The sequence below is a fragment of the Rhinopithecus roxellana genome, chromosome 16 (assembly GCF_007565055.1).
Source record: "Rhinopithecus roxellana isolate Shanxi Qingling chromosome 16, ASM756505v1, whole genome shotgun sequence".
Classification (NCBI taxonomy): Eukaryota; Metazoa; Chordata; class Mammalia; order Primates; family Cercopithecidae; genus Rhinopithecus; species Rhinopithecus roxellana.
In genome coordinates, this window is record NC_044564.1 from 64,890,035 (window position 1) to 64,915,185 (window position 25,151).

The following is a 25,151-nucleotide window of genomic DNA, read 5'->3' on the forward strand; positions in this document are numbered from 1 at the left end:
TAGCTGGGATTACAGACGCCACCATGCCAGGCTAGTTTTTGTATTTTTAGTAGAGTTGGGGTTTCGCCATATTGAACAGGCTGATCTCAAACTCCTGGCCTCAAGTGATCCACCTGCCTCAGCCTTCCAAGGTGCTGGGACTATAGGCATGAGCCATCGCACCTGGCTCAAACTCCTCTTAAAATGGGTTTAACTCAACCTGGATATCAGCAAAAAGGAAATTAAAATGTAGCAAGGACTGGTGAACTGATAGAAACACTTTGAAATTTCAAGGTCAAAATCACCAGTGTAGCAGAATCTTGCTAAGTCAGTATTTATTGGCTTGCTCAAAGGAAAACCCCCCGTACCCAACTGAATATTTGCCTTATAAATTAAAATAACAAGTACAATTTTTCTCGGCCTTCATATTTCCTTCACTAGAACTGCTAGAAATCTCCCCATAATGGTCTCTGAGGACTGGCTGAAGGACCGCCTGTGCAGAAGCACCTCTGGATGGTGCTCACCAGCAGTGTGTCTGAACCCCCAACGATGCTCAGGCCCAGCCCTGTTCGCCCTTTGGAAATCTCGATGGTTGTTTCACAGCCAGGGATAATGGGGCAGGTCGCAGGATCAGAAGCAAAAATTGCCGGTGTTGATGATCTGCTTGTATCTAAAAATAAGTTAAAAATGAAATACAAATAAAAATTGGTTACAAGGCATATTCATCAAACTCACCACACAGATTGACTCTGAGGGATGGGCAGGGAAATGGGTCCAAGACCGTGGACAAAAAGAGACTTTATATTTACCTCAATCTTTTAATTATATTTAAAAATAAAACAAATGTGATTAAATCACCATTGTTAATTTAAGGTAGTGGGCAGAAAATTACCTATTTAATTATTTTCTACACTATCCTGCATGTTTTAAATTGCTAGAGATATAAAGGATAGGATATGAAGAAGAGAGAACAGAGTTAAATTGAACCTCAAGTTTCACTTTGATATTATCCATTTCAATGAAGCCAAACACACTTCTTATGAATTAAAAGATTTATAAAACTCAGAACAGAGATATGTTGCAAAGACCTAGAAGTACATTCAGGGAAGACCACAAAACACATCAATAATTTTAGTTGTGATGCCTGCTTTTTGGGGCTTTTTACATTTTTGTTTCCTTCTTATCCTAGAGCATCTCTTCTTATGTAATCAATTCTAAGCAAAAAAAAAAGGACCATTTGCAGTTTTCTCCTTGGGTCTCACTTCATGTTTTATACATTCAGATGTCAAATCCTGGTGCATATATGTTCCGAAATGAATAGGTAAGAAAAGATCACGAGAAAGGGGAATATAATTTCACACGTTATTTTATGAGAGTCTTCATATCATATCATATGTTTTATGATAAAACAAAGAGCATACAGCAAATAGCATGTTTTGGGAAAGCTAGGACACTTGGTATAGTAGCGTATGCTTTAGACAAGATGTTCTCTTTTTAGGAAATCAGAAACAGACTATTTTCTTGCTCCTTAAATGGTAAGAACAGGTGTAAGATATTTTCTTTTATGTTAAGTTTTCATTTAGCATTTCATATTTTTATAGACAACACTATTTAGGGATCAACATAAAATTGAAAAATGAGAAAATTTCCATAAAATCTTTTAGCACTTCAGTGAATTATCCAGTCTTTCTAAATAAAGGATTATTTTCGGAGATGTATTACTTTAAGACTTTTTCATCCAAGTACATTACAAATGTTTTAAACTAGTGTTTCCTTAAAAAAAAAAAGAACAGTTTGGAGGCCAAAAGAAATTTCTCCCCCCACCCCCTGTTACAGAAAAAGCCAATGCCTTTAAGTAATTTTTTAAAGTTTTGATGCTGCAGAGCTTGAAACTTACTGTTTTATTACACATCAGTGTATTCTTTCTCGAAAAGTAACTCAAAGGAATAATGTACCTCCGTATACTAGACTGGAAGTGTAATGACACATTAAAGTGTCATCCTATGGTTCACTTAACCTAAATCCATTTCCATTATGACAGGACCCACTATTACACCTAAAGCACAGAACTCAGATCTGCTATGTAGACCATGGCAATGACTAAAGAGTTTCTTATAGGGGCAGGCAGTACTGATCCCACCTATGAAACAGGATAATTGCACATTCATTCTACAGATAAGAAAACTGAAGCTTAGGGAAGTTAAATTATTTTCCCAGTTTAAAAAAATAATCTACAAAATGATATTTCTAATTCATTAGTCAGATGCCTGGAATCAAGGTGCCCTTAGCAATAGATTTTTGGAGAGCAAAGAATACCATTCCCTTGTTTTAGAGATGAAGAAGCTGAGGCTTTGAGTGGGTAGGTTTCCTAAGATGCCACAGCTGCTTAATGTACAGCACATAGATTGCCTGCCTAACAGTCCAGCACTCTTTTTCTAGAAGTGCTCTCTTTATACCCTGCCCTCACCATAGGGCTCCCTGACTACCACCTGCCAAACAATGAGCCACAGGCAGGCAATCTATGTGCTGTACATTCTCCCAAGCAGAAACCCTCTGCTGAGTTCAGGTGTTCCATATGTGCAGGACTCTCATGAGCCCAGAGGCCTTACTTCGGATAGACTCTGGTTCCGGGGAGCCAGACTGTGGGAGCATCAGAGACTGGGAGCTGTTCTTTTTTTCTCCACTGGCTGCACCAGCTGCTGAAGGAACAGCCTGGGAATCTGGATTCTCAGCATGGATGGTAAGTTTTACTGTTGTCTTTGTTGTCTTCAGAAGGCTAATAAACTGGCAGAGTGTATGTGTGGAAGAGAAACAAAATTAAAAGGTGAATTAGTTGACATACCAATGAGTCACCATTACCAATGGAATCTAATTCTCTCTGTGGTTAAGTGGAGAGACAGATGCAAATTATTTCTTTGTCAGGACTTGGGTAAAGAAAGAAATGGCTCTAATTTCTCTCTAGCTTTTCCAAATGCCTGATGTAGATTAGGGCCATGGTTAATTTCTACTTTAACTCTAGCTCTGACCAGATTTTTCCTTATATAAGAATTTCAACTTTTTTTTTTTTTTTTTTGAGACGGAGTCTCGCTCTGTTGCCCAGGCTGGAGTGCAGTGGCCAGATCTCAGCTCACTGCAAGCTCCGCCTCCTGGGTCTTACGCCATTCTCCTGCCTCAGCCTCCCGAGTAGCTGGGACTATAGGCGCCCACCACCTCGCCCGGCTAGTTTTTTTTTGTATTTTTTAGTAGAGACGGGGTTTCACCGTGTTAGCCAGGATGGTCTCGATCTCCTGACCTTGTGATCCGCCAGCCTCGGCCTCCCAAAGTGCTGGGATTACAGGCTTGAGCCACCGCGCCCGGCCGACTTTCAAGTTTTTACATCTCTAATCTCATCCGTTTTTCTGGATGCCCACAACCTTAGAAGATACATGGGTTATTTTACCTACTTCCTGATTCTATAGAAGCAGCTTACACAAACAGTTTTAATAAAATAGAAACACATATGTTACAAGCAGAATAAGAAAAGCATGCAACAAAAAAGTCAAGGCAAATGAAAAGTTAAAACATAGATTTATGGCTTAAAGGATGTGGCCTAAATACTTATTAAAAACTGAATTTTTAAAAAGTAACTTTAAGCTTCTTACTGGACAATGAAGAAATGATTAACAGTTATATGGTTCTCCCTCACTATAAGAAAGAAAAAGCATACCATATTTCAAGGAAACAAAGCTTTTTTCTGGCACTTATATTTAAAACGCCTCAAATGAGATACTAAATAAATATTAAGATCTCTTTTGAGGAGAGGAAACTCAAGTACAAGATATGTTTAACCCTAATAAAAGTTATATATTTAATGGTTAAGTCTTACAATCTGTTTATAAAGTAGTATACACAGTGGATATTTATAACAGCAAATATTCATTAAAAATATTTTCGCACTAACAGTCACTATTAAGGAGTTTAAAGTTTTCCTAAGGAAAAAATGGAAATATTTATCAAAAATGCCCAGTGAATATTGAATAATTTGTGTGGCAACAAAAAATACCTTAACACTACCTGGAAAATAAGAAATAGAAATTGAAGAACTTGTGAATAATCTCTTCTTTTCCTTAAGAACATGTCTTTTACAGCTACAAAACCCTAATTCCCTATGATTTGCAGACACAAACACTTTAATCATGCCCAAGGATGGGCCTATATTACCATTTGCTTTATTTTGGAAAATTACCTTTTCAACAGGGTAACCAACAACAATTTCATCATCTACAGCCAATATCTGATCTCCAACTTTGAGTCGTCCATCCTAAATAGAAACGTAGAAGAATTTGAGTAATATTCCAAAAGTAATTCCCTCCCCAACTACTTAATGACAGCAAGAAAGGTAAACCTCACCGTGGCTGCTACCCCATGCTCTGTTAAACTCTTTATGATGACTCCACTGAGTGTATCTTCTTCGCTGATAGCAATCCCCAAACCCCCCTGATCCTAGAAAAGTAAAAACAAAAATGCTCAGAAGACTTGAGATAGATTAATTTTATCCAAATGGATACCAAGGGTAAGAAAAGCAATTAAAACTCTTCTAAAGTCCAGAAATCTAAGACCTTAGATCTTACATCTAAGATCTTAGAAATCTTGTCTTTTCTTAAGCAAACTTTCAAATTTTCCTAATGCGAATAAATTTTCCTCCATCAAATATTCAAGTGTTGTCGCTCTTCCCATATGTCTGACATCTTTAGTAACTTTAGCAAAATATCTAGACAGCAAAAATACATTCAATAATTCAATCAAAACATTCAGCATTTACAAATTTTGTCTAATGACTGAGTAAGTCATTCAAAACCAACCAAAGAATCCCGCCTCCTCTCTGGCCTGTGGCTTGGAAATAACAACAGGATCTAGCCCCTTCATTCTTTTCTGCCCCTCTTCTTCCTTTAGCAGGCAGACTGCCATTACTGATGCAGACTCTGTCCTTTTGGGGGCTGAACACTCAAGAGTTGTTTCTACAGAGAACAGCATTTCAATCTGCTGCAGACTGAAAATGCCTCTCAGTCCCAAGACAAGCTCCGAGAACCTGCCAAGACTAGGGAGCTACACCTACTTTGCTACATTTTCCACATTTCCCTTTATCAAAACCAAATGTTCAGAAATATTGGCTTTTAGCTTTCTTTAATGTTTACTTTAATAAAATTAAAATCGAGTTTTTAACATTTTCATGCTGGCCAGAGCCAGCAACCTAATTTTTTCTCCAGAGAAAAGTTACAAAAAGCAAAGAAGAGAAAAGGGAATCTTGACATGGTTTCTCTGAAATATACACATGAGTTAAATGTGCCATCAGAGATGTTTATGGTAATGGCTATGACACCAAGGTAGGTTTCAACATCATTTTAAAGATTATCAACCTGCGGCTCTTCTGAGGTAGATTATTAATGCCTCATGAGTTTGAAACTGTCACTGACCATCTCTCTGCTACCTCTTTCTTTCCAGGTAATCAGTCATGTGTATCTGCCAGAGTAAGCTGCACCTTTAGAGTGAGCAGAATTGACTTTACCTTCTACCTAACAATAGAAATTTGGATATGGCACTTAACATCTCTAATCCTCAATTTTCTTACCTACGAAATCTAGATTTTCTTGTCTACAAAATGGAATAATAATACTTGTCACGTAACAGTCAGGAAAGTACTTTATTGGTACAGTGAGTATTTGCTGATTGTTTACCTAATACTGCTTCCCATCTTACCCCTCTATACAAATTGATTTTTATTAGAATATCTAGCCTTCCCACCCACCCCTCTCTTCCCCCAACCTCCATATTCTCTCTCCCACCTTCTTCCCTCACCATGTTTCAGGCTGTAGATTAAAAATATGCGCAGAAATTCTTTGATACTTCTCCCTTCAAGAAGGAACCTAAGAGCAGGGGCTAGACTTAGTGACTTGATTCTAACAAAGAGAATAAAGCAGAAGTAATGGTGTATAACTTCACAGTCAGGTCAAAAAAGGCAAAGGGGCTTCCTCCTTGCTGTCTCTCTTGGATAACTTGCTCTGCAAGATGCCAGCCGCCATTGTCCTAAGAAAACTCAAGCAGCCCCATTTAGAAGAAATAAGCCTTCTTGCCAACAGCCATTTGGGTAAATCATTTTGGAAGCAATGTCCAGGTCAGTCAAATTTTGAGATGACTGTAGCCCTAGCTGGCAATGTGTCCGCAATTGCACAAGAGATTCTCAGCAGATCCCCCAGCTAAAATGCTCTGAAATTCCTAACCCATAGAAACTGTGAGACCATAAATGCCTGTTGTTTAAGTTGTGAAGTTTTGTGGTAATTTGTTACATAGCAAAAGTTAAGGAGCTCCAAGAATGGGGTTTGAACAACTGAAGTCAATTCTACAATTACAGTCCCATGGTCACAGTCCCTGGCTCAAAAGTAGACACATGATCTGAACTGATTCAATTAGGATGGATCTTGGAACTTTTGCTCAGAAGGCTTGAATAGCCATTCTCTCCCTTCCCCCAAGATACATATAAAAGAAGTAGCGCATGGCCCAACTATGGTTGGCAGCCATTCTAAAACCATGAGAAAGACAAGTCTTGGGATAAAGCTGACACTGAATGGCACAGTATCACAGAGACAGGGAAAGAAACAGGCACTTGATGACACTATTCAGTCACAGAACCAACTACCCTTGAAGGTTGCTGACCTGAGTCCATAAATCCTCTTCCTTGATGAAACCTAATAGAATTAGTTCGTTTTTTCTGTTATTTGCAATAAGAGGAGTCTTAAAAGAAACAATAAGCAACAAATCTGCATGCATAATATGCCCAAACTCAACTATAATACTACAAAAACAACTATATACACCTCAACAAACAATTTATTGATATCAGAAAAGCAGGATGAGGCTGGGCGTGGTGGCTCAGACCTGTAATCCCAGCACTTTGAGAGGCTGAGGCGGGTGGATCACCTGAGGTCAGGAGTTCAAGACCAGCCTGGCTAACATGGTGAAAGCCCATCTCTAATTAAAGTACAAAAGTTAGCCAGGCATGGTGGTGCACACCTGTAATCCCAGCTACTTGGGAGGCTGAGGCAGGAGAAGCGCTTGAACCTGGGAGGTGGAGGATGCAGTGAGCCGAGATCATACCACTACATTCCAGCCTAGGCAACAGAGTGAGACTGAGTCTCAAAAAAATAAAAATAAATAAATAAATAAATAAGAAAAAGAAAAACAGGATGACAAAGGATAACAACATATAAGTGTGCAATTTTTTATTTAACTGCTCAGCTTTCCAACTTACTTTTACCAGATTGCATATAGTCCTTAGCAAGAAGAGATCTGAGATACTTTGTTTGGGGCTAGTTATTAAAACACTACCATACAGGAAATAGAAAACAAATTAAGGAAATATATTTTCGTGTTTTTTTTTGGTTTTAAAATATTATTTTAAAAGTTTTATAGAGATGGGGTCTTGCTATGTTTCCCAGGCTGGTCTTGAATTCCCACCTCAGCCTCCCACATAGCTGGGACTACAGGCATGCGCCATTGTGCCTGGCTTCAAGGAAATATATTTTTCAACGAGCTGTATAATTCAGCAGCTAGAAAAGAGTAATAAACAAGAATGAAAAGTCAAATTAAGCGCAACAAATTATTATTATTTGGAGGATTATTTTGAAGGTAGAAGCTTCTCTAAAATTCAAAAGAAGAAAAACTCTTAATCCTATTTCAAGGCTTTCTCCACATAAAATTGTATGGATATGAAGCACAGCTTTGACAGTCATAGGCGGCTATTACCTGCTTTGATGCATGGGTACCTCCTAGGACAAACTGTGCTAAAAATTAATCTTTAATCAAAACTGTTTTCTGATCAACTGAATTTGCATTTCAGTCAGCTACTGTGGGTTTAGATTCTATGTATGGGAGCTCTCTGCTTATACTTCTATTTTTCCATTTTTAAAAAATAGAAAAGATTTTAAAAAGATAATTGACTTGAGAGTTTCTAAGGAGTCAAAACAGAACTAGAAATGAGCTGTTAGTAGAGCTCTCACTTTTAGACAATGCAAAAATTATTCTCTTCCTGACTCTCCTGATCTCAAGATCTTTCCCCCTTATGCATGTACAGCACATAACCGTTCATTCATTCTTCCTTCCCAGATACTTACTCAGTCTGAACTATGTCCATGACAGTAAGTAATGGGAAAGAAAAAGTGAGAATTTCTTCTCTCAACATGTGTATGCTTTAGATGTACAGAAAAGATACCCACATCAAATTTCATCACAGGAGACAAGCTCTTGGGTCAAACACGGTTAAGTGACAAACAAAATGAAGACATTAATAGTAAGTACTATATAAACCAAAATATTGAAGTAATATTTCAAAATAAACACAGGTGAGATTTAAATTGGGTCTTTAGTGTATGTAGGATTTATATAAGTTAAAAGAAGTCAGAAAGACCAAGTGATATAAACCAAGGCAAGGAGGGATAAATTCTCAAAACCTTCTCCATGAGCTCTTGATTCAAATCAGTTTGACTGAAGTACAGGATTCCTAGAAGGAACATACAGGCATTTTAGAAAGACAGATGGGGCCCAGTAGCAAGTTGAAATAGGTAATGGATGGGAAATGGGACTTGGAGGCAGAAGACCAGAGCTCAATTCCAGCTCTACTATTTGGAGTTATGGGAACAGTTCAAAGTGGAGAAAATAATAGCAAGCTCACAGGGTTGCTAAGAAGTAAATAACATAATGAACACATGTTACATTACCATTGAATTATTATGTCAAATAACTAACTATAATTTTTAAAAAATGTAGGATAGTAAAAATGACAAAAGATTTAAGCTGATTCATGAGTGTTAGAAGCTGTGTCTTTCTCCCTTCTTTGCTTAATTGAGTTTTATTCTCAGAGCCATGTACTAATGGGGTTAGGAGTGCCAGGCTTAGTGCAATATGTCACTTAATGTCATTTTTAACAATGGCTTCTTCAAGAGATGTTTCCAAGGATATATTCTATCGGGAACTCAGAAATTCATGGTTAGAAGTATTAACAAAAATAATTATAATAACTCGCACTGTGGTAAGTACTTTGTACAAATTCTTTCATTTAATCTTTACAATAGCATATCTAATGTAAAGGGATTCTCCTCATCTCATGAGGAAAGTGAGACCCAGAGAAGTTAAATGGTATAGAAAAATAGCCTGTTGTATGGCAAGAGTGACACCACCTTGAAGCGAAACTGCCATGGTGACCAGTGTTTGACTCCTGCATACCAAGGTGTTCTGTAGCGAGCCCTGTAGCATAGATAATCCTTCAAAAAGATGTTTACCTAACCTCTCCACTGGTAACAAGTTTCTGCAAGAAACTCCGAGACGTGACCAGCTACATGTCTTTATCCTTGCTAGGTAAAGAATACTTTCTGGAGGGTGGATGCTGGGATCCACTGTCTTGTGGCCACCAGCAACATGGCTTCTGTACATAAGTCCTTATTAAGCATTTCTTTCTGATAAACTGGATTTGTCAGCCTCTTTCTTCAGGCTCCCAGCTCCCTCAGTCTTTGGGGGTTGGCTTGCATATACCTGCTTACCATGGAACAAATGGCTTGCCTATTGCCCAGAGAAGTTAAGTGACTCCAAAGCCCACACTTAAAATCATTAAAATCATGGTTAATTGCCTCTTCTGTCTAGCTACTTTTAAAAGATTCTTGTATCCCCTTACTTACTTTGGCTTTCATCAATAAATACATTCTAGCTACCTGAGCTTTAGATTTGTTTGAAATCTACATATAAATGGAAGCTTTCAGTGGGCAATACATTGAGGTTCTCCAAGGTCCTGCATTCCTCAATAGCATCTAATTTAGAAAGGGAAGTACACATAATAGACATCTGCTGAATAAATAAAAAAGGAGGCGAAAGGCAGAAACCAGCTTTTATATTGCAGAACGAAGGAACCTTGCTCATTAGCTCATCCAATCCCAACAATAACCCTTAATATAGGCAGCCCCATTTACAGAAGAAGAAAGTGAGGACCAATAGGATTAAGTGATTTATAGCTGATCACTCAGGATGTAAGAAGGGCTTCTGACAGGCAGCACAGGTTTCTGTCCACTCTCATTGCTAAATGCCCAAAGAACTTGAATGTATCTGTTTGGAAATGAACGTCCTTAGGAGGAAACTGGATCCTTTCCTTACTCCTTATACGAAAATTAATTCAAGATGGATTAGAGACTTAAATGTTAGACCTAATACCATAAAAACCCTAGAAGAAAACCTAGGTAGTACAATTCAGGACATAGGCATGGGCAAGGACTTCATGTCTAAAACACCAAAAGCAACGGCAACAAAAGCCAAAATTGACAAATGGGATCTAATTAAACTAAAGAGCTTCTGCACAGCAAAAGAAACTACCATCAGAGTGAACAGGCAACCTACAGAATGGGAGAAAATTTTTGCAATCTACTCATCTGACAAAGGGCTGATATCCAGAACCTACAAAGAACTCAAACAAATTTACAAGAAAAAAACAAACAACCCCATCAAAAAGTGGGCAAAGGATATCAACAGACATTTCTCAAAAGAAGACATTCATACAGCCAACAGACACATGAAAAAATGCTCATCATCACTTGCCATCAGAGAAATGCAAATCAAAACCACAATGAGATACCATCTCACACCAGTTAGAATGGCAATCATTCAAAAGTCAGGAAACAACAGGTGCTGGAGAGGATGTGGAGAAATAGGAACACTTTTACACTGTTGGTGGGATTGTAAACTAGTTCAACCATTATGAAAAACAGTATGGCAATTCCTCAAGGATCTAGAACTAGATGTACCATATGACCCAGCCATCCCACTACTGGGTATATACCCAAAGGATTATAAATCATGCTGCTATAAAGACACATGCACACGTATGTTTATTGTGGCACTATTCACAATAGCAAAGACTTGGAATCAACCCAAATGTCCATCAGTGACAGACTGGATTAAGAAAATGTGGCACATATACACCATGGAATACTATGCAGCCATAAAAAAGGATGAGTTTGCATCCTTTGTAGGGACATGGATGCAGCTGGAAACCATCATTCTTAGCAAACTATCACAAGAACAGAAAACCAAACACTGCATGTTCTCACTCATAGGTGGGAACTGAACAATGACATCACTTGGACTCGGGAAGGCACAAACCGGGGCCTATCATGGGGAGGGCGGGAGGGGGGAGGGATTGCATTGGGAGTTATACCTGATATAAATGACGAATTGATGGGTGCTGATGAGTTGATGGGTGCAGCATACCAACATGGCACAAGTATATATATGTAACAAACCTGCACGTTATGCACATGTACCCTAGAACTTAAAGTATAATAATAAAAAATAAATAAATAAATAAACAAAAATAAAAAAATAAAAAATAAAAAAGATGCTATGAACATCTATCAAGCACCTTAATCAGGTAGTCTAATGTGGAAACAGAAAACATCAGAGAAACTCACTGACAAGTAGCCATCAGACAACTCTATACCAGCTTATTCATCCCTAATTATTAAAACAATAATAATAGCAAGCATTACTTGTATATGTGTGCCAGGTGCTGGAAACTGTATGTATGTATATTTAATTTTCACAATATATACTTAATTCTCACTACAAGTCTATGAGGTAAGTTGGACAATTATTAAGTCCATTTTCAAAAGGCAAAACTATGTACAGGTTAAGAAACATGCTCAAAGTCACAGTCTCATAGCCAGTGAGTGACAAATCTAGGTCTCTGACCCAGGTGGTCTGGCTTTAAGTCTGTGCTCCCAACCACTATAGTAGGCTGCTCTTTATTCATCTAACACGTTCATTCCGCAAACATTTCCTGGGCACTCATTATATCCTAGAATATACTAAGCCTCAGATGATAAATTAAAATCCATACCATGAAAGGATATTTTTAAATTATCTAATTTTGGACTTTTCTAAAGATCAACATAAACAGATTTTTTTTAAAAATCATTCATTATAAAGTATCCAACATACATTTAAGTGTTTCATAATTAACAAATTATAAGAAAATGATTGCACTGTTAAATATTATAAACTCTTCAGGATTTAGGAGGAAAGGAAACTAAGGGCAGAAATCAGAAAGGGAAAGAGGACGATGTCATCTCTCTTAAATGGCGATAGAATGAGGGATTCTCAAACTGAAGTGTATGGACTTCTTGATAGAAAGGTAAAAAGACTTTAGTAACTTCTTTTCTTTTTAACCACAACAGAAATAGTCCATCATGATAAAGACTTCTCTTACATGTATAGTACAAGACTAGAGCAATGCATTTTTGTATATGGTTATCACTGTAAAAAACAGCAGCAATAAAATATCAATATCATCAGGGTATTTTTTTCTCCTGAATACTTAACAAAATCTGACCATGTGCTAGGATAAAGGTGCTATTATCATCTTCAATTTACAAATGAGGAAACTGAGGCAAAGAAAGATCATACAATGTGTGAAGCGTGTATTTGATGAAACAAGGATTCAACCCAGACAGAATGACTCTGGAGCCGAGGCTCTCAAGCATCATACTGCACTGCCTCCTGGTTGGAGAGTGGCAATACGGACCACTGTCTTTCCTTCTGTCTGCAGCATTTCCTATAAATATTCTCTGACCTCCCTACCCCACCTCCTGCCTTCCTCTTCTTCCTGGGAACTTCACTGCTCTTTCAGCTTATACTCATGCTCATCCATTGTCCACCTGCTTACCTGCATGAGCCTGAAGCACCCAAAAGCATTTATAGGTTTCTGTCCAGCAAACTCTCTCTTAAAGGCAATCATCTGAGTCGAAAGTTCACTTCTAAATATATGAGCTTTCCCATATATATATATATATATATATATATATATATTTTTTTTTTTTTTTTTTTTTTTTTTTTTGAGATGGAGTCTCGCTCTGTCGCCCAGGCTGGAGTGCAGTGGCCGGATCTCAGCTCACTGCAAGCTCCGCCTCCCGGGTTTACGCCATTCTCCTGCCTCAGCCTCCCAAGTAGCTGGGACTACAGGCGCCCGCCAACTCGCCCGGCTAGTTTTTTGTATTTTTTAGTAGAGACGGGGTTTCGCCGTGTTAGCTAGGTTGGTCTCGATCTCCTGACCTCGCGATCCACCCGTCTCGGCCTCGGCGTGGTGGAGCTTTCCTATTTTTGAAGGACAAAAGTATAACTTCTATTTCTTTATGTTTATTTCCTCCATATCAGGGCCTTAGTAAAGGAATCAATGGACCGATAACTAAATTTGATAATTTGGAATAATTACAAAAGGGCAAGCTGGAACCCTGATAAAGTATCAGTTAGCACAGTAGTTTTCAAACTTAAATGTGCATCAGGCAGGTCTAATAAAAACACAAACTTCTGGGCCCAATCCTAGAGTTTTTCATTCAGCAGGTAAGTTTGAGTGGGCCCAAGTATTTGCAATTCTAACAAAATCTCAGATGATGCTGATGCTGTTAATCTGGAGACCACACTTTTGAGAACACAGTGAATTAGAATACTGATGTAAAGGAACTCACATCATTTCATTCCAATTCAAAGCAGATTTACCTTGGGAAGCTCCAGATGTTGCACATTTTTAAATGAACTGAGGTCCACAGCTGCATCAGAAGTAGTAACAGTTGGCTCTGTCTGACAGAGGGAAAGAAATGACAAAAAAGGCAACTACGTGTTAGGAATTTTGATTTGTTTAAATATAAGGGCCACGTATTCAAAATTATTTTATACATTATACAAAATTATTTTAATACATTTATTTTAATACACTATTGCTATTTTAATACATTTATTTATTTTAATACATTTTTGCTATTTTAACATTCCATGGAATTTATGAACATTATATTCTTTTCAAAATACTTATGAGGTGTAACTGGACAACAATCAGTTGAGAGCACAGATAGACCAAGTGGCTTGAAGGCTGCCTGGATTTACTGTATAACGAAAACTGATGGCAGCCCAGCTACCAAATGGTGAAACTCACTGACAGAGCACCAGCAGAAACACCATTCATTATTCTTTACTGCGTTATTTATCAAGTGAATTGAAAACTTTAATGTTTTACCTGAACGTTATTAAAAATTCCTTAAGAGACATATTTAGTACAAGTAATATGATAACAAAATATATTACTTTATAACCTAGTTATCTTAAATAACCACATGGCATAGTTGAACGTTAGGAGCATCCAGAATGAGACAATGATTTGTACATCTGTCTTATATACACATAAGCTCTATTTTTATATATTGATTTAGGAAAGAATGTTTCTCTTCCTACAGCTACCCCCACTGATAATCACCAAGGTTCCTCTAATTTAAAGCTTTTCATTCTCTACTAACTCCTTTTATTCATCATACACATGTATCCAAAGCTTTCCTAAATCAAAACAAAACCACTCTCCCAATTCTCTATCACCCTCTAGCCACTGCCTCTCTCTCTCCTTGATTTCTTGTCCATCATTTGCCTCCTCAAAAACCACTAAAAGTCTCCTAGTTACCAAACCCAAAGGACTCTCTCTACTCATCTTCTTGCTGGATTCTTGCTACATGGCAGCATGTAGAGCTGTGGAGTGTACCCTTGAAAGACACTCTCCTCTGCTGCTCTGCCACATGCCCTCCTGGTTCTTCATAGTCTCTGATCTCTTTGTTCACCTTCCTTCTTATTGTTGCTACCACATGATTGTGTCCTTGGCCTTCTTTCTCTCTAAATGCTCTCTCAAGCATCTCAGCTTCCATGGCTAAGACATGCCAAATCTGCATCTACAGGAAATCATCTCTAAACTGGAGACCAAATGTCCCAATGTACACTTCTACCAGGCTATCCAACAGGCACTTCGTTCTTAACCCGCCACAAATAGAATGTACCGTATTTTTGCAAATATCTTTCTGTATTTTCTATTTGGTAAAAGACAGCCACCCCTCATATCACTAAGTCAGACATCTGAAACCTTGTATATCCTATCTGTTTTATTCTCCAGTCCAAGGAGCAATATCTGGTATAAGGCAGAGTACTCAGAAAATATTTGTTGGATAAACACATCTTCAACCATTCATTTTTCCTCAATGAGTACATTTATTTGGGGATGAAGTATTACCAATTTGGGTCTTAAACATCTGATGTAACCATCCCCTCTTCTAGCTTTAGTTCAGGTCCTCGTTAACTGTTTCCTGAATTATTCCAATAATTATCTTACTTCCTCTAACTTCTCTCTCCTGCTATCTCTGATTTTTCTCTACAGTACTGCCAGAGAAATTTTTAACTATACATTTCTCATTCTTTGAGCTCCACACTGTCTCAAAGACAAGGCTGGCACATGTTAGCCTACCAGCGTATTCCATGATCTGACCCTTTCCCCTCTAACATTGACCCTTTCCCCACCAGCTCCCATTCCCTGCCCCTCATTGCTCAGTGATGCTCTATAATTTTGTTCCCTGCATTGGCCAGAGTATCCATGCCATTACTCACTCCATGCCCTCTGCTTGCAACATTTTTACCCCCCAAATCTTCCAACATACACTTCACATGTAATCTTCCCTATAAAGTTTTATTCTCAATTTCTTTTCAGAGGCAGAACTGATAACTCTTTTCCTACTCTCACTATTCCCTAGGCAGACTACAAGTACTCTTCACATAAGTGGTATGCTTATTTCCATGAGCATCTTCTTATACTAGGATTTACACTCCTTGAAGGCCAAGGCTATAACTTATCTACCTCTAAGATCCCTAAGTGTTAGGTAATTGTTTGATTGAATTAATAAGGTGCACATCAATCAAGTCTTCCCAGAGAAACAAACATAAGTTACATATACCTCCTTATTTTGAAGATTTTCTGAGGCAGAAGGCAAAGGTTCTACTGCATTTCCAGGACATACGGCCATCTGATTCACTGCATCTTTATTTCTGAAAGCAAAAAAACAACAACCTGTTATAACATAATGGTATTATTTTCATTCTCTTACTTCAAAAGTCAGAAGGTTATCAGAGAAAAATGTTTAACCCCCAAAACCTGGAACTATGACACTTACATATTTACAAATATTTTCTTTTCTTTCTTTTTTTTGAGACAGAATCTCTTTCTGTTGCCCAGGCTGGAGTGCAATGGCACAATCTCAGCTCACTGCAACCTCCACCTCCCAGGTTCAAGTAAGTCTCCTGCCTCAGCCTCCCTAGTAGCTGGGACTACAGGCGCATGCCACCATGCCCGGCTAATTTTTTGTATTTTTTCTTTTTTTTAGTAGAGACAGGGTTTCACCATGTTAGCCAGGATGGTCTCGATCTCCTGACCTCATGATCCGCCCGCCTCAGCCTCCCAAAGTGCTGAGATTACAGGCATGAACCACCACTCCCGGCCACAAATGTTTTATTTTCATCCAAAAGAACTCCGAGTAGAAATGCTAACAAAAAGTATTTGGTAAACTAGCAAAAGAAAAATGATCACCTGATAAAAATTATTTTCACTTTAGAAGGGGCACATTTAATGATTGATGAGGCATTCTGATGACTTCTTCCATATAAAATCTGACCATTGATCTGTGAGAAATAAATATCATTAGTTGGGTCTGAAATTTTAGTATCATAAATTTTTATCATCCTTCCTCATTAATGAAAAGCACATTTTTTCTTCCTTTAAAATATATTTTATATTAAATGTTATACATTTTCCTCCCCAGAACATGAACCTGACTTTTCATGGTGAATAAAAGAATAGCTCATGTTTAAAGCCAGCGTTAAAATAACGCACATGAAGTCTGACATCCATGGACTGCTGATAAAGTGGCACCACTGGGACCAACTGCAGGAGAGTAGACAGCAAATTTCCTGGCAGGCACTGGGCTCCCAGGATGCTCTGCACAAAATGAGGGTTCTGTGGAAAAACTTGTCACCTGCAAGACCATCCTGGGAAGTTCCTTACTGTCGTATTTCCCACTTAGTTTCAAAACTCAAGCCCTGGAAATAGGTCACTGGGAGAAGGCATGCTGGGTAGATTCAGGATTTAGGCAGCAAACTGTGCCTAAACAGTATAGTGCCTAATGCAAATGACTGGCTCAGTCATTTGGTCGTTTAATCACTGCCAACTGAGCCTTCCGTGTCTATAGGGAGAAACATACTCAGCATGGGAAGAGTATAAAGGCAGTATAAAATCATGTGGATCCCAGCCCAGGAGGGGCAAGGACAAACAACACAAGCAAATAAAATTCTAAAACCTATAAAGTATGGTCCACAAATTTATTTTGTTTGGCAAGCTGAGTTACTGCTTGTTATTTAGCCTTAACCTTGACCCCACCCCACCTCACCCTCATCACTTCTCCCATTAGTGATTCAAGTTCCAGAATGTCCGTCCAGTGGGTCAGCCTCTGGGGAATGACTGGTCACTTGGCTTTTCAAAAACTCCTAATAAAAATGCAGCACACAAAACAAATGCTTTTGAAGTGTGAGCTTTATTACTATCTTGGGGCAAAAATTGTTTCTGGTGCTACACAGTCATGACCTTTTAATGGATGTTAATGGGAACATGGACTCTACTTAGTAGAAATTTGGTTTAGAGCCAGATTTGCTGCAATGCATCTATTTTATTAAGCAAGCAATGGCTTTCTCAGTCGCTATAAGGTATAGGTGATTTTCTGGAAACTGACGGTTCCATTTACACTTATAAAACAAGAATAAATTCAAAGTTTTCCACAAAAACTTACCTCTAGAAGCTCATCTGCAATTTGTAATCGACCATCTTTTCCTGCAGCTCCATTTGGATCAATCCCCACTATGAAGACACTCATCCTGGATCGGTCTTTGTTCCCAGCAAGACTTAGGCCCAAACCACTATGACCTTTCTCCAGTTCAATCATATGCAGCTCACCTGTTAGGGTTCCATAACGCTCTCTGATATTTTCTACATACAACAACAACAACAAATACATATTTAAAGTTAATTTACAGTCAAATGCTTTACTGTGGAAAGCTATTTAGTTTTATCTCAAAAGGGCAGTATTTTGTATCAAAATGTAATCTTTGTCAGTTAAAAGCTAAATAGACTAGTCACTTGGGCATCAGGACTGGTTTCCTAGAGGACCCAAACTTTGAGGAATTTCTTTGCATCTAGGGTGCAGAGAGCACAATGTCTGATTAATCAGTTCACCTTGGGGTGGTTATGCCAAAGAGAAGTAAGTCATATTTACAAACTCTAAAAAGACTATGATTAAACCAGAAACTTGATCATTTGCAGAGGAGAACAGAACTGAGGCATCCAGAATATCTGTGTTCACTGAACAGTGGGAGCTTTTCTCCCATTGGAATATCAACATTATATATCACATCATGTTGGGTAGTTTCTTAGTAGATATATGCAAAATGAAGGAAATGAGCTTCCTTTTTGCACAGAGCTATCAGGCCAGGACAACTTGATATATGTATCCCAGCTTTGGGACACATTTCCTAATTAGATGACACCATTTACATCTCCTACCCCACATCTTCAAGAGGGGATGGTTATTGTGCACCCTATACAATCTATGAGGGCTAAGGCCTCACGTAGGTGCTCCAGTGCACAGCCACAGATGAGCAACCAGCCAACAGCCAGCATTACTTGCCAACCACGTGAATGAACTGTCTTGGAAGTCCAGCCCCGTTGGGCCCAGTCACCCACTGCCCTTTGATAGATTAATAATAAATTATTGTTTTATGCCATTACATTTCGGGGTGGCTTCATAATAGAAAACCGAAACATTCCAGTTCACATTTTCCTCAAGAGTACATTCTGACCACATTGATTGTTAGCAATACGCTCTAGCGTCACTGAGAACAGACTGAGAAACCTACAAACTTTACCAGTCATCTTAGAAAACGTTACTATATGGCTAACGGGCTAATGTCATGCATTCTACATTGATTCCTAACTACATCAACCTCATAAACTATTTCCTGATTCCCACAATATAGCAGCACAACTTTTATGTTCTGTACTTCCTAAAAAGATGTACCGCAGCTTTCTTAAAGGAAATAATTCGATTTTTAAAATAAAACTTTTTAAAACAATGACATTGATAAGTTTGGGCTAAATTTTAAATATTTTCCTGTAAAATGGTATTTGCTTAGAAAACAGAGACTCCCTATTGGTCCTAATAACAGCTGCCTATGAAAGACTGCTGGGCACGAGGCGCTGTGCTTAGCACTCTTTTGGCACTGTCTAATTGACTGTTAGCAACCTGAGGGGAGAACTGCATTTTAAAAAGAGAGATAATCACTAGGCTAAAGCTTAGAGACAGTTAAACAGTTTAGTCAATACCTAAAGTTTTTATCTCCACAATTATACTACATCACCATTCTGGTATAGAAAATACACCAGAAGTTCAAGGTGTGATATCAACAAGCCAGATTTTACATGAGGAATCTGAGGCCCAGAAAGGGGTGGTGACTTGTTCAAGACACAGAGTGGCATAGCTTCTGAGACAGTGCCCTGTCCTTATTAATTCTCATACAAAAGGCAGAGTGAGCTTTAACAGCACTTTTAAAGGAAAGGAAGAGTATGATTTCATGCCTCAGGAATGTATGCTGTATTCAAGCAAAACAAACACTATTTCTTTCCACACAGAACTGCAGTATATATCACAAAGCTGCAACATACTTATTTATCCAGGGCACAATCCTTGAGAAACTCAGAGCTATTTTAATACCTCTTATAATTAAATGCATCACAAAAAGACAACTTACTCCAGTTGTAACCAAACTCATCCTCTTTGTCCACATCTTGTGAGATTTTGCTTGCAGATGACTGTGTGTGATCACTACCCATTTCTGCAAAGGCTGAAGGAGGGGGTGGGGGCACACTGCACAATGGAGCCTTCTCTGGCTCTGACTCTGACTGACTGGGTGCCTGTGGGAACAAAAAGAATGCAGTAGGTTTGTGCAGTCTAAGGAAGAAAACTTCAAGAAGAAGAAATAAGATTATAATGTCAAAAACAAAGACTGGCTTTAAAATACCTAACAAATAATGGAAAGCTCATATATGTATATAATATATATATATAAAATAACAAATAATGGAAAGCTCATATATATATAATATCTAACAAATAATGGAAGGCTCAGATTGTTAAATATTTTATATAATATATATTATATATATATAAAACACATATATATGAGCTTTCCATTATTTGTTTGATATTTTAAAGCCGGACTTTGTTTTTGACATATTCTTATTTCCATATCTATTTATATATATAAATAGATAAGAAATATTAGATGGGATTCAGGCAAAGTTTAAATATATTAAACTAAGTAGTATCAGAGAATAATTCGCTAAGCTTTTATTTGCTATTTTAAGCCAATGAATTGATGAATTTGAAGGTTTAAATGACTTGGTAGAAAACTGAACTTTCCCTTCTAGAAAAAAATGTCATTCAAAAGTTATAACGTTTGGGTCTGGGTAAGATTTGAAGCATGTAGAAAAATCTGCCAAGAAACTGCAGGAAAAAAAAATTAACAAAGAAGTTGCCCTTCAAAGCTTATTAGTGAGACTAAACATAAGTAATTATTTATTGCTACCTGAATCCTCTCTCCACATGATTCTCTTAACAAATCCAGGACAGCAAGTATCACACATGCAGGCTTGTCTACCAGGGAGCCAGTTTCTTAGTACAGAGTACACACTCGGATCTGAGAGGCATGGTTTTAAGAACACCAGCTTTCCCTTGCCAAGGCAGATCACAAGATAAATGAGGAAACACAGAGGCTCCTTAATAGAAAGCCAAAGCGTGGCATACTGCCTGTCACTTAGGGTCATAGGTCCTATTTCAAAAAAAAAAAAAAAAAAAAAAAAAAAGGACTTGGCATCATCAAGTTCTTATACTGCAAAAATAATTCCAGTTTTTGCCATTAAAACTCCAATTACTTTTGCACCAATCTAATACTATAGATGATCAAACAGAACGTTAAGAGTTTGAAAGGTCTTTAAGTCACTGAGTTCATTTTATTCATTTTGCAGATGAATAAACCTTTTGAACCTGAGACTATAAGAAGTGAAAGTTTTTGTTTCAAATCAAAAAGTGGTACTAGACTTCTTTTTGCTTAACTCTTAATCCAGTACACTTTCCATTATATCATGATGTCTCCTCCAACTTGCATAAGTAAGACAGTACCTAACTCAAAGGTCAGGGACACCCAGCTAAAGTTCTAACCTTGTTACGAAGCTGTCCCTGATGCCTTGAACCTATGGTTTTCCTATATATCTTTATTTTACTTTTTTACTGCGTAATAATTCCTCTGATATAATGTTTTATTATGTATGTTTATATCTAGAAAAACATTATGTTTTTTTTAAACTGACTTCTTACAAGGATACATTAAGTGATAAACATGCACATATTACTCAGCAATTATTTATTGGTGCCAAGAATTAGAATACCTAAAAATATATCTAACACTAGAACTATCTGAGACTGAATGTGACCTTTCTTTGTTGATTCAGAAAGCACTCAATTTTCTGGCAAAGCAAAAAGCTGACTGATAGGGATTTAAGGGCATAAGTGTCAAATTACAGAATCTGCTATATTGAAATGTTCAGTCTATACGTCATTGGACAAACAGATGAAACTTACTAATGTAAATGGAACCCTTGTTATCTTCCCAAATGCTGTGCCATAAATGTCTCAAATTAATAATATACCAATAAAAGCAAACACACACACTTACACACACACACAAAACCCTTATTTGATCCAATCAAGTTTCATTATCATAGTAAAAAGAGCAAGATATGCACTTTAGAATTTTTCTGGCTAAAAAAATTTACTTCTCTGTAACAACAGAAAATGTTATCAAGCATTGATTAAGTCCATTCCATTTTTAAAAAGTAGAACAAAATCTAATTTAAACTTCCCATAATTTTAACAAATCTAAAGATGACATTTTATAGATCTTGCTGAATAATTTTTCTGAGCTGTTATTTTAAGAACAAACAAACAAAACCTGCTTATCTGAAAAACTGTCTGGGATCTCAGGCACAACATTTTCATACTGTGAGTAAACCAAAACCTACCTGACTAATAAAACCAATATAAGCCTCTATTTACTTGAGGGGCAATCAGGTGTTACATTTTCATATACCTGACACCCTCATTCTCATCAGGATCATGTATCTGCCTTGTTAGTGACACTTTTTAAAAGGTATTCATGAAAATATAGCTCTTTAACAAAGATTGCTTAGCCTTCATTGTCAAAAATGCAACGTATACTTGAAATCACTCCATGCCGTGTATGTACACATCAAGTACAGCACACACATAAAGCACACTGTAACACACCCACATATGAAAATTCCACACTGACACAAACCTTAAAGGGTATGGGAGCAAAAGGGTTAGTTGGGGAACAATAGAAGATAATTCTACTTGAATTCTGTAATTCCTATAGCAATAGAAAACATATTGCTTCAGATATAGCATCTTTGGTTACCCATATCAATAACATGGTATTTATTACAATAACATGGAAATCTGACAAATATTCATAAAGTGTTTCCCGAAAAAAAAAATTGTTGACTGCTTTCTTTCTTTTCATGATCAAATTATGGTATATAAATTCTTGTAAATTTTTGTTTCAATTTTGGTTTTATAATTTCATCAGAAAATGAGAAGATCCAAGTACAGATTTACGAGCATTGAAACAGTTACGTTTCCTGATTCAGGCAATTACATGGGCATGCTTCATGAATATTCAACAGACTCCTGCATGTACACATACACAATTATTTGTGCAGTGATTAACTCATGGAAGAGCTTTTATGATCACCTTGTAGAAGTCTGAAAAGGATTCAAATCAACACATGGTTTTAAAAAAACTATGTGTGAACGTTATCATACATTTGGCAACTAACAAAAATTTAAATATCAGAAATTTTAAATCACACCAAAATGAAAGAAAAGCATTGGACTCATGATTCTCCCTTACTCTTCAGAAGGGCCATTTAATTTCAGCAATAAAAATAAATATTCTCTGGCAGGAAAATGTGCTTAAGAAAGGATTTGCATGCCCACTCCAAACAGCTTTGAGAGTTTTTTTTTTTCCTGCCCAAATGTAGTAAATAGTGAACTGGGACAAAGACACAGCAGTAACAAAGAACAAAACATTTGCAAAAGGCAACCAACAGCAAGACAATGGGCATTATCCAACCTTGTCGGCGTTGATTTGTAGAGAGTCAGCAAATGGGTTAGTGCTGCTGAAGTTGTACTTAGGGTAAAGGTTGTGCGGCAAGGAAGGCAAAGGGGATTTCTAAAAGGAAACATAAGAGGCGCTGAACGCAAAGGAAATGTATTGAAAACAACTCAGTTTTAAAAGCAAAGCACATACTGATTTAAAGAAATGCTTGTGTGAAACTAGATCCTATCAGATCCAGTCATTAATAGCAACATCTTAAAATAGTCTGGAACTAAAGATTTGTTTCTGATGACCTAAATCTATACCTGAGTCTAAATCAGGTCACAAACCACACAGGAGACTAGTTGTCAAACTGATCCCAAATTTCTTTTATTTTTGCTCAATGACTTCAGTATTACTAACAGAAGCACATATATTTTGCCCATCTTATATATTAATACATGTTTCATGAATATCAGTAAACATGTTCAAAATTAAAACCATACAAGTTTTTTATTTACATCTAAAAGCTAATTATGTTTTTTTTTAAAAAATAATCTGTCTAGAATGCAAATTATAATTTGGTCTGCTAGTTAATTGGTAACCTTCATTATTCTTTTATTTTGTCTCCCAGTAAGGAAACTTTCATATTTTGACTTGATATTGACAGTGCTTTAGAGCAGTTGTATTTTTTAACTTAAAAGATCAATAATTTATTAAAAAATGAACTCCTGTACAGTGGTGTTCTCTATTTCTGCCCAGTTTTTGTGGAGGTAGGAACATGGAGATTCATGTTATAAATAAATTTCCTATAAAATTGCCCATATTATTGGAGAATTTATGAGGCTTTAGACAATATTTGAAGTCCTGCCTTACAGTGTTTCTCAGAGGTTTTGTGGCTTGCCAGTAATAAGCCCTGAGCCAGACTGTTAGAGATGAAAATACATATTAAAGCCAGGATGACTGCCAGATAGAATTTAGCATTTTCATAGTTAAAAAAAAAAAAAGTAATTTCCTTAGCACAATAAATTCTTCTCCTTCTTTTCACACCCGCTATCTTTTTCTTTTATTGACTATATCTTTCAGGGGAAATTGCAGACATTTAAAATTCATTTTGGCTCCAATTAAATGTTTGTGTTACTTCTCTCTATAAAAAAGCCCCACTGGCAGGCGTCAAGTATAGGGAGAGGTTGTCATGTGACACCACCCTGTATGGGAGAACACTCTGGAAAGACTCTATCCTCAGTATGCCTGCACTAAAGCTTATGCCACATTACCCTTTCAATCTGCTCTTCTTGCAATGTTTTTCCTACAGAGGGAAGACAGGAAAAGAAATGGGCACAATGACATTTCTGCTCATCTCAACTTTCTCTCTGCTTTTCAGTTTAAAATGTCAACTCCTGCTTTACAAAAGAGAAGATCACAAATACCAAGACACATGACCATTTATTAAGGTGGAAGAAATGACTAGGCAGAGGTGACAAATACATCCTAGGCAAAGTAATTCAATGCTATGGAAGGTGGAGATTATTTCTAATCTCCCTACATGGGATTTTTAGGTTTTCAGTGTACTATACAATTCTGTAGAACACTAGAAAACAAAACTAGCAACAAACGGAATATTTAAAGAAAGCTCTAGTTTATAATTTTTTATTACTTCTGTTTTCTTTTCAATTTGCAGATCTTAGAGGATTAGAATTTGGCCCTGATAGCAAAGTGTAAAACTATAGCATAGGCACAGCAGATACAATGGTAGATTACTCTATTATTAGGAAAAGATTTTGGAAACAAACTATTTCTTATTAAAAAATCAATGATGATACTTCTGTTTATAGTCTCAAGGGCTGAGAAAAGCGGAAATATTAACAACGAAGCAGCACAGGGAAGACAAAAACATTCTCTAGTCCATATTAAATAGGGCCCGCCTTTCAGTGAGAAAATGCGGTCAGACTGAATTCTGTGAAGGGTCATACAGGTGAAATAATCAGGGCTACTTCTAGAAGTTTCTGATTCGTGAAGACCCT

The 25,151-nt window shown here is 37.2% G+C and overlaps 1 protein-coding gene across 8 annotated transcripts in view; it reads right to left on the bottom strand.

Moving 5' to 3' along the window:
- The window catches only part of MPDZ (multiple PDZ domain crumbs cell polarity complex component), a 179,203-nt gene that overhangs the window by 17,334 nt on the left and 136,718 nt on the right, over positions 1-25,151 (bottom strand). For 6 of the 8 annotated variants that reach the window (XM_030920145.1, XM_030920146.1, XM_010383157.2 and 3 more), the window contains 10 exons: positions 23,164-23,262; positions 19,702-19,864; positions 17,688-17,884; positions 16,436-16,527; positions 15,807-15,897; positions 13,546-13,626; positions 4,369-4,461; positions 4,205-4,279; positions 2,589-2,763; positions 504-649 (listed from right to left, as the gene is read on the bottom strand). In XM_030920145.1, the coding sequence (XP_030776005.1) occupies positions 504-649; positions 2,589-2,763; positions 4,205-4,279; positions 4,369-4,461; positions 13,546-13,626; positions 15,807-15,897; positions 16,436-16,527; positions 17,688-17,884; positions 19,702-19,864; positions 23,164-23,262 (1,212 nt within the window). The remainder of the gene's footprint in view (positions 1-503; positions 650-2,588; positions 2,764-4,204; positions 4,280-4,368; positions 4,462-13,545; positions 13,627-15,806; positions 15,898-16,435; positions 16,528-17,687; positions 17,885-19,701; positions 19,865-23,163; positions 23,263-25,151) is intronic. The other 2 variants (XM_030920149.1, XM_030920147.1) reach the window with 1 other exon arrangement.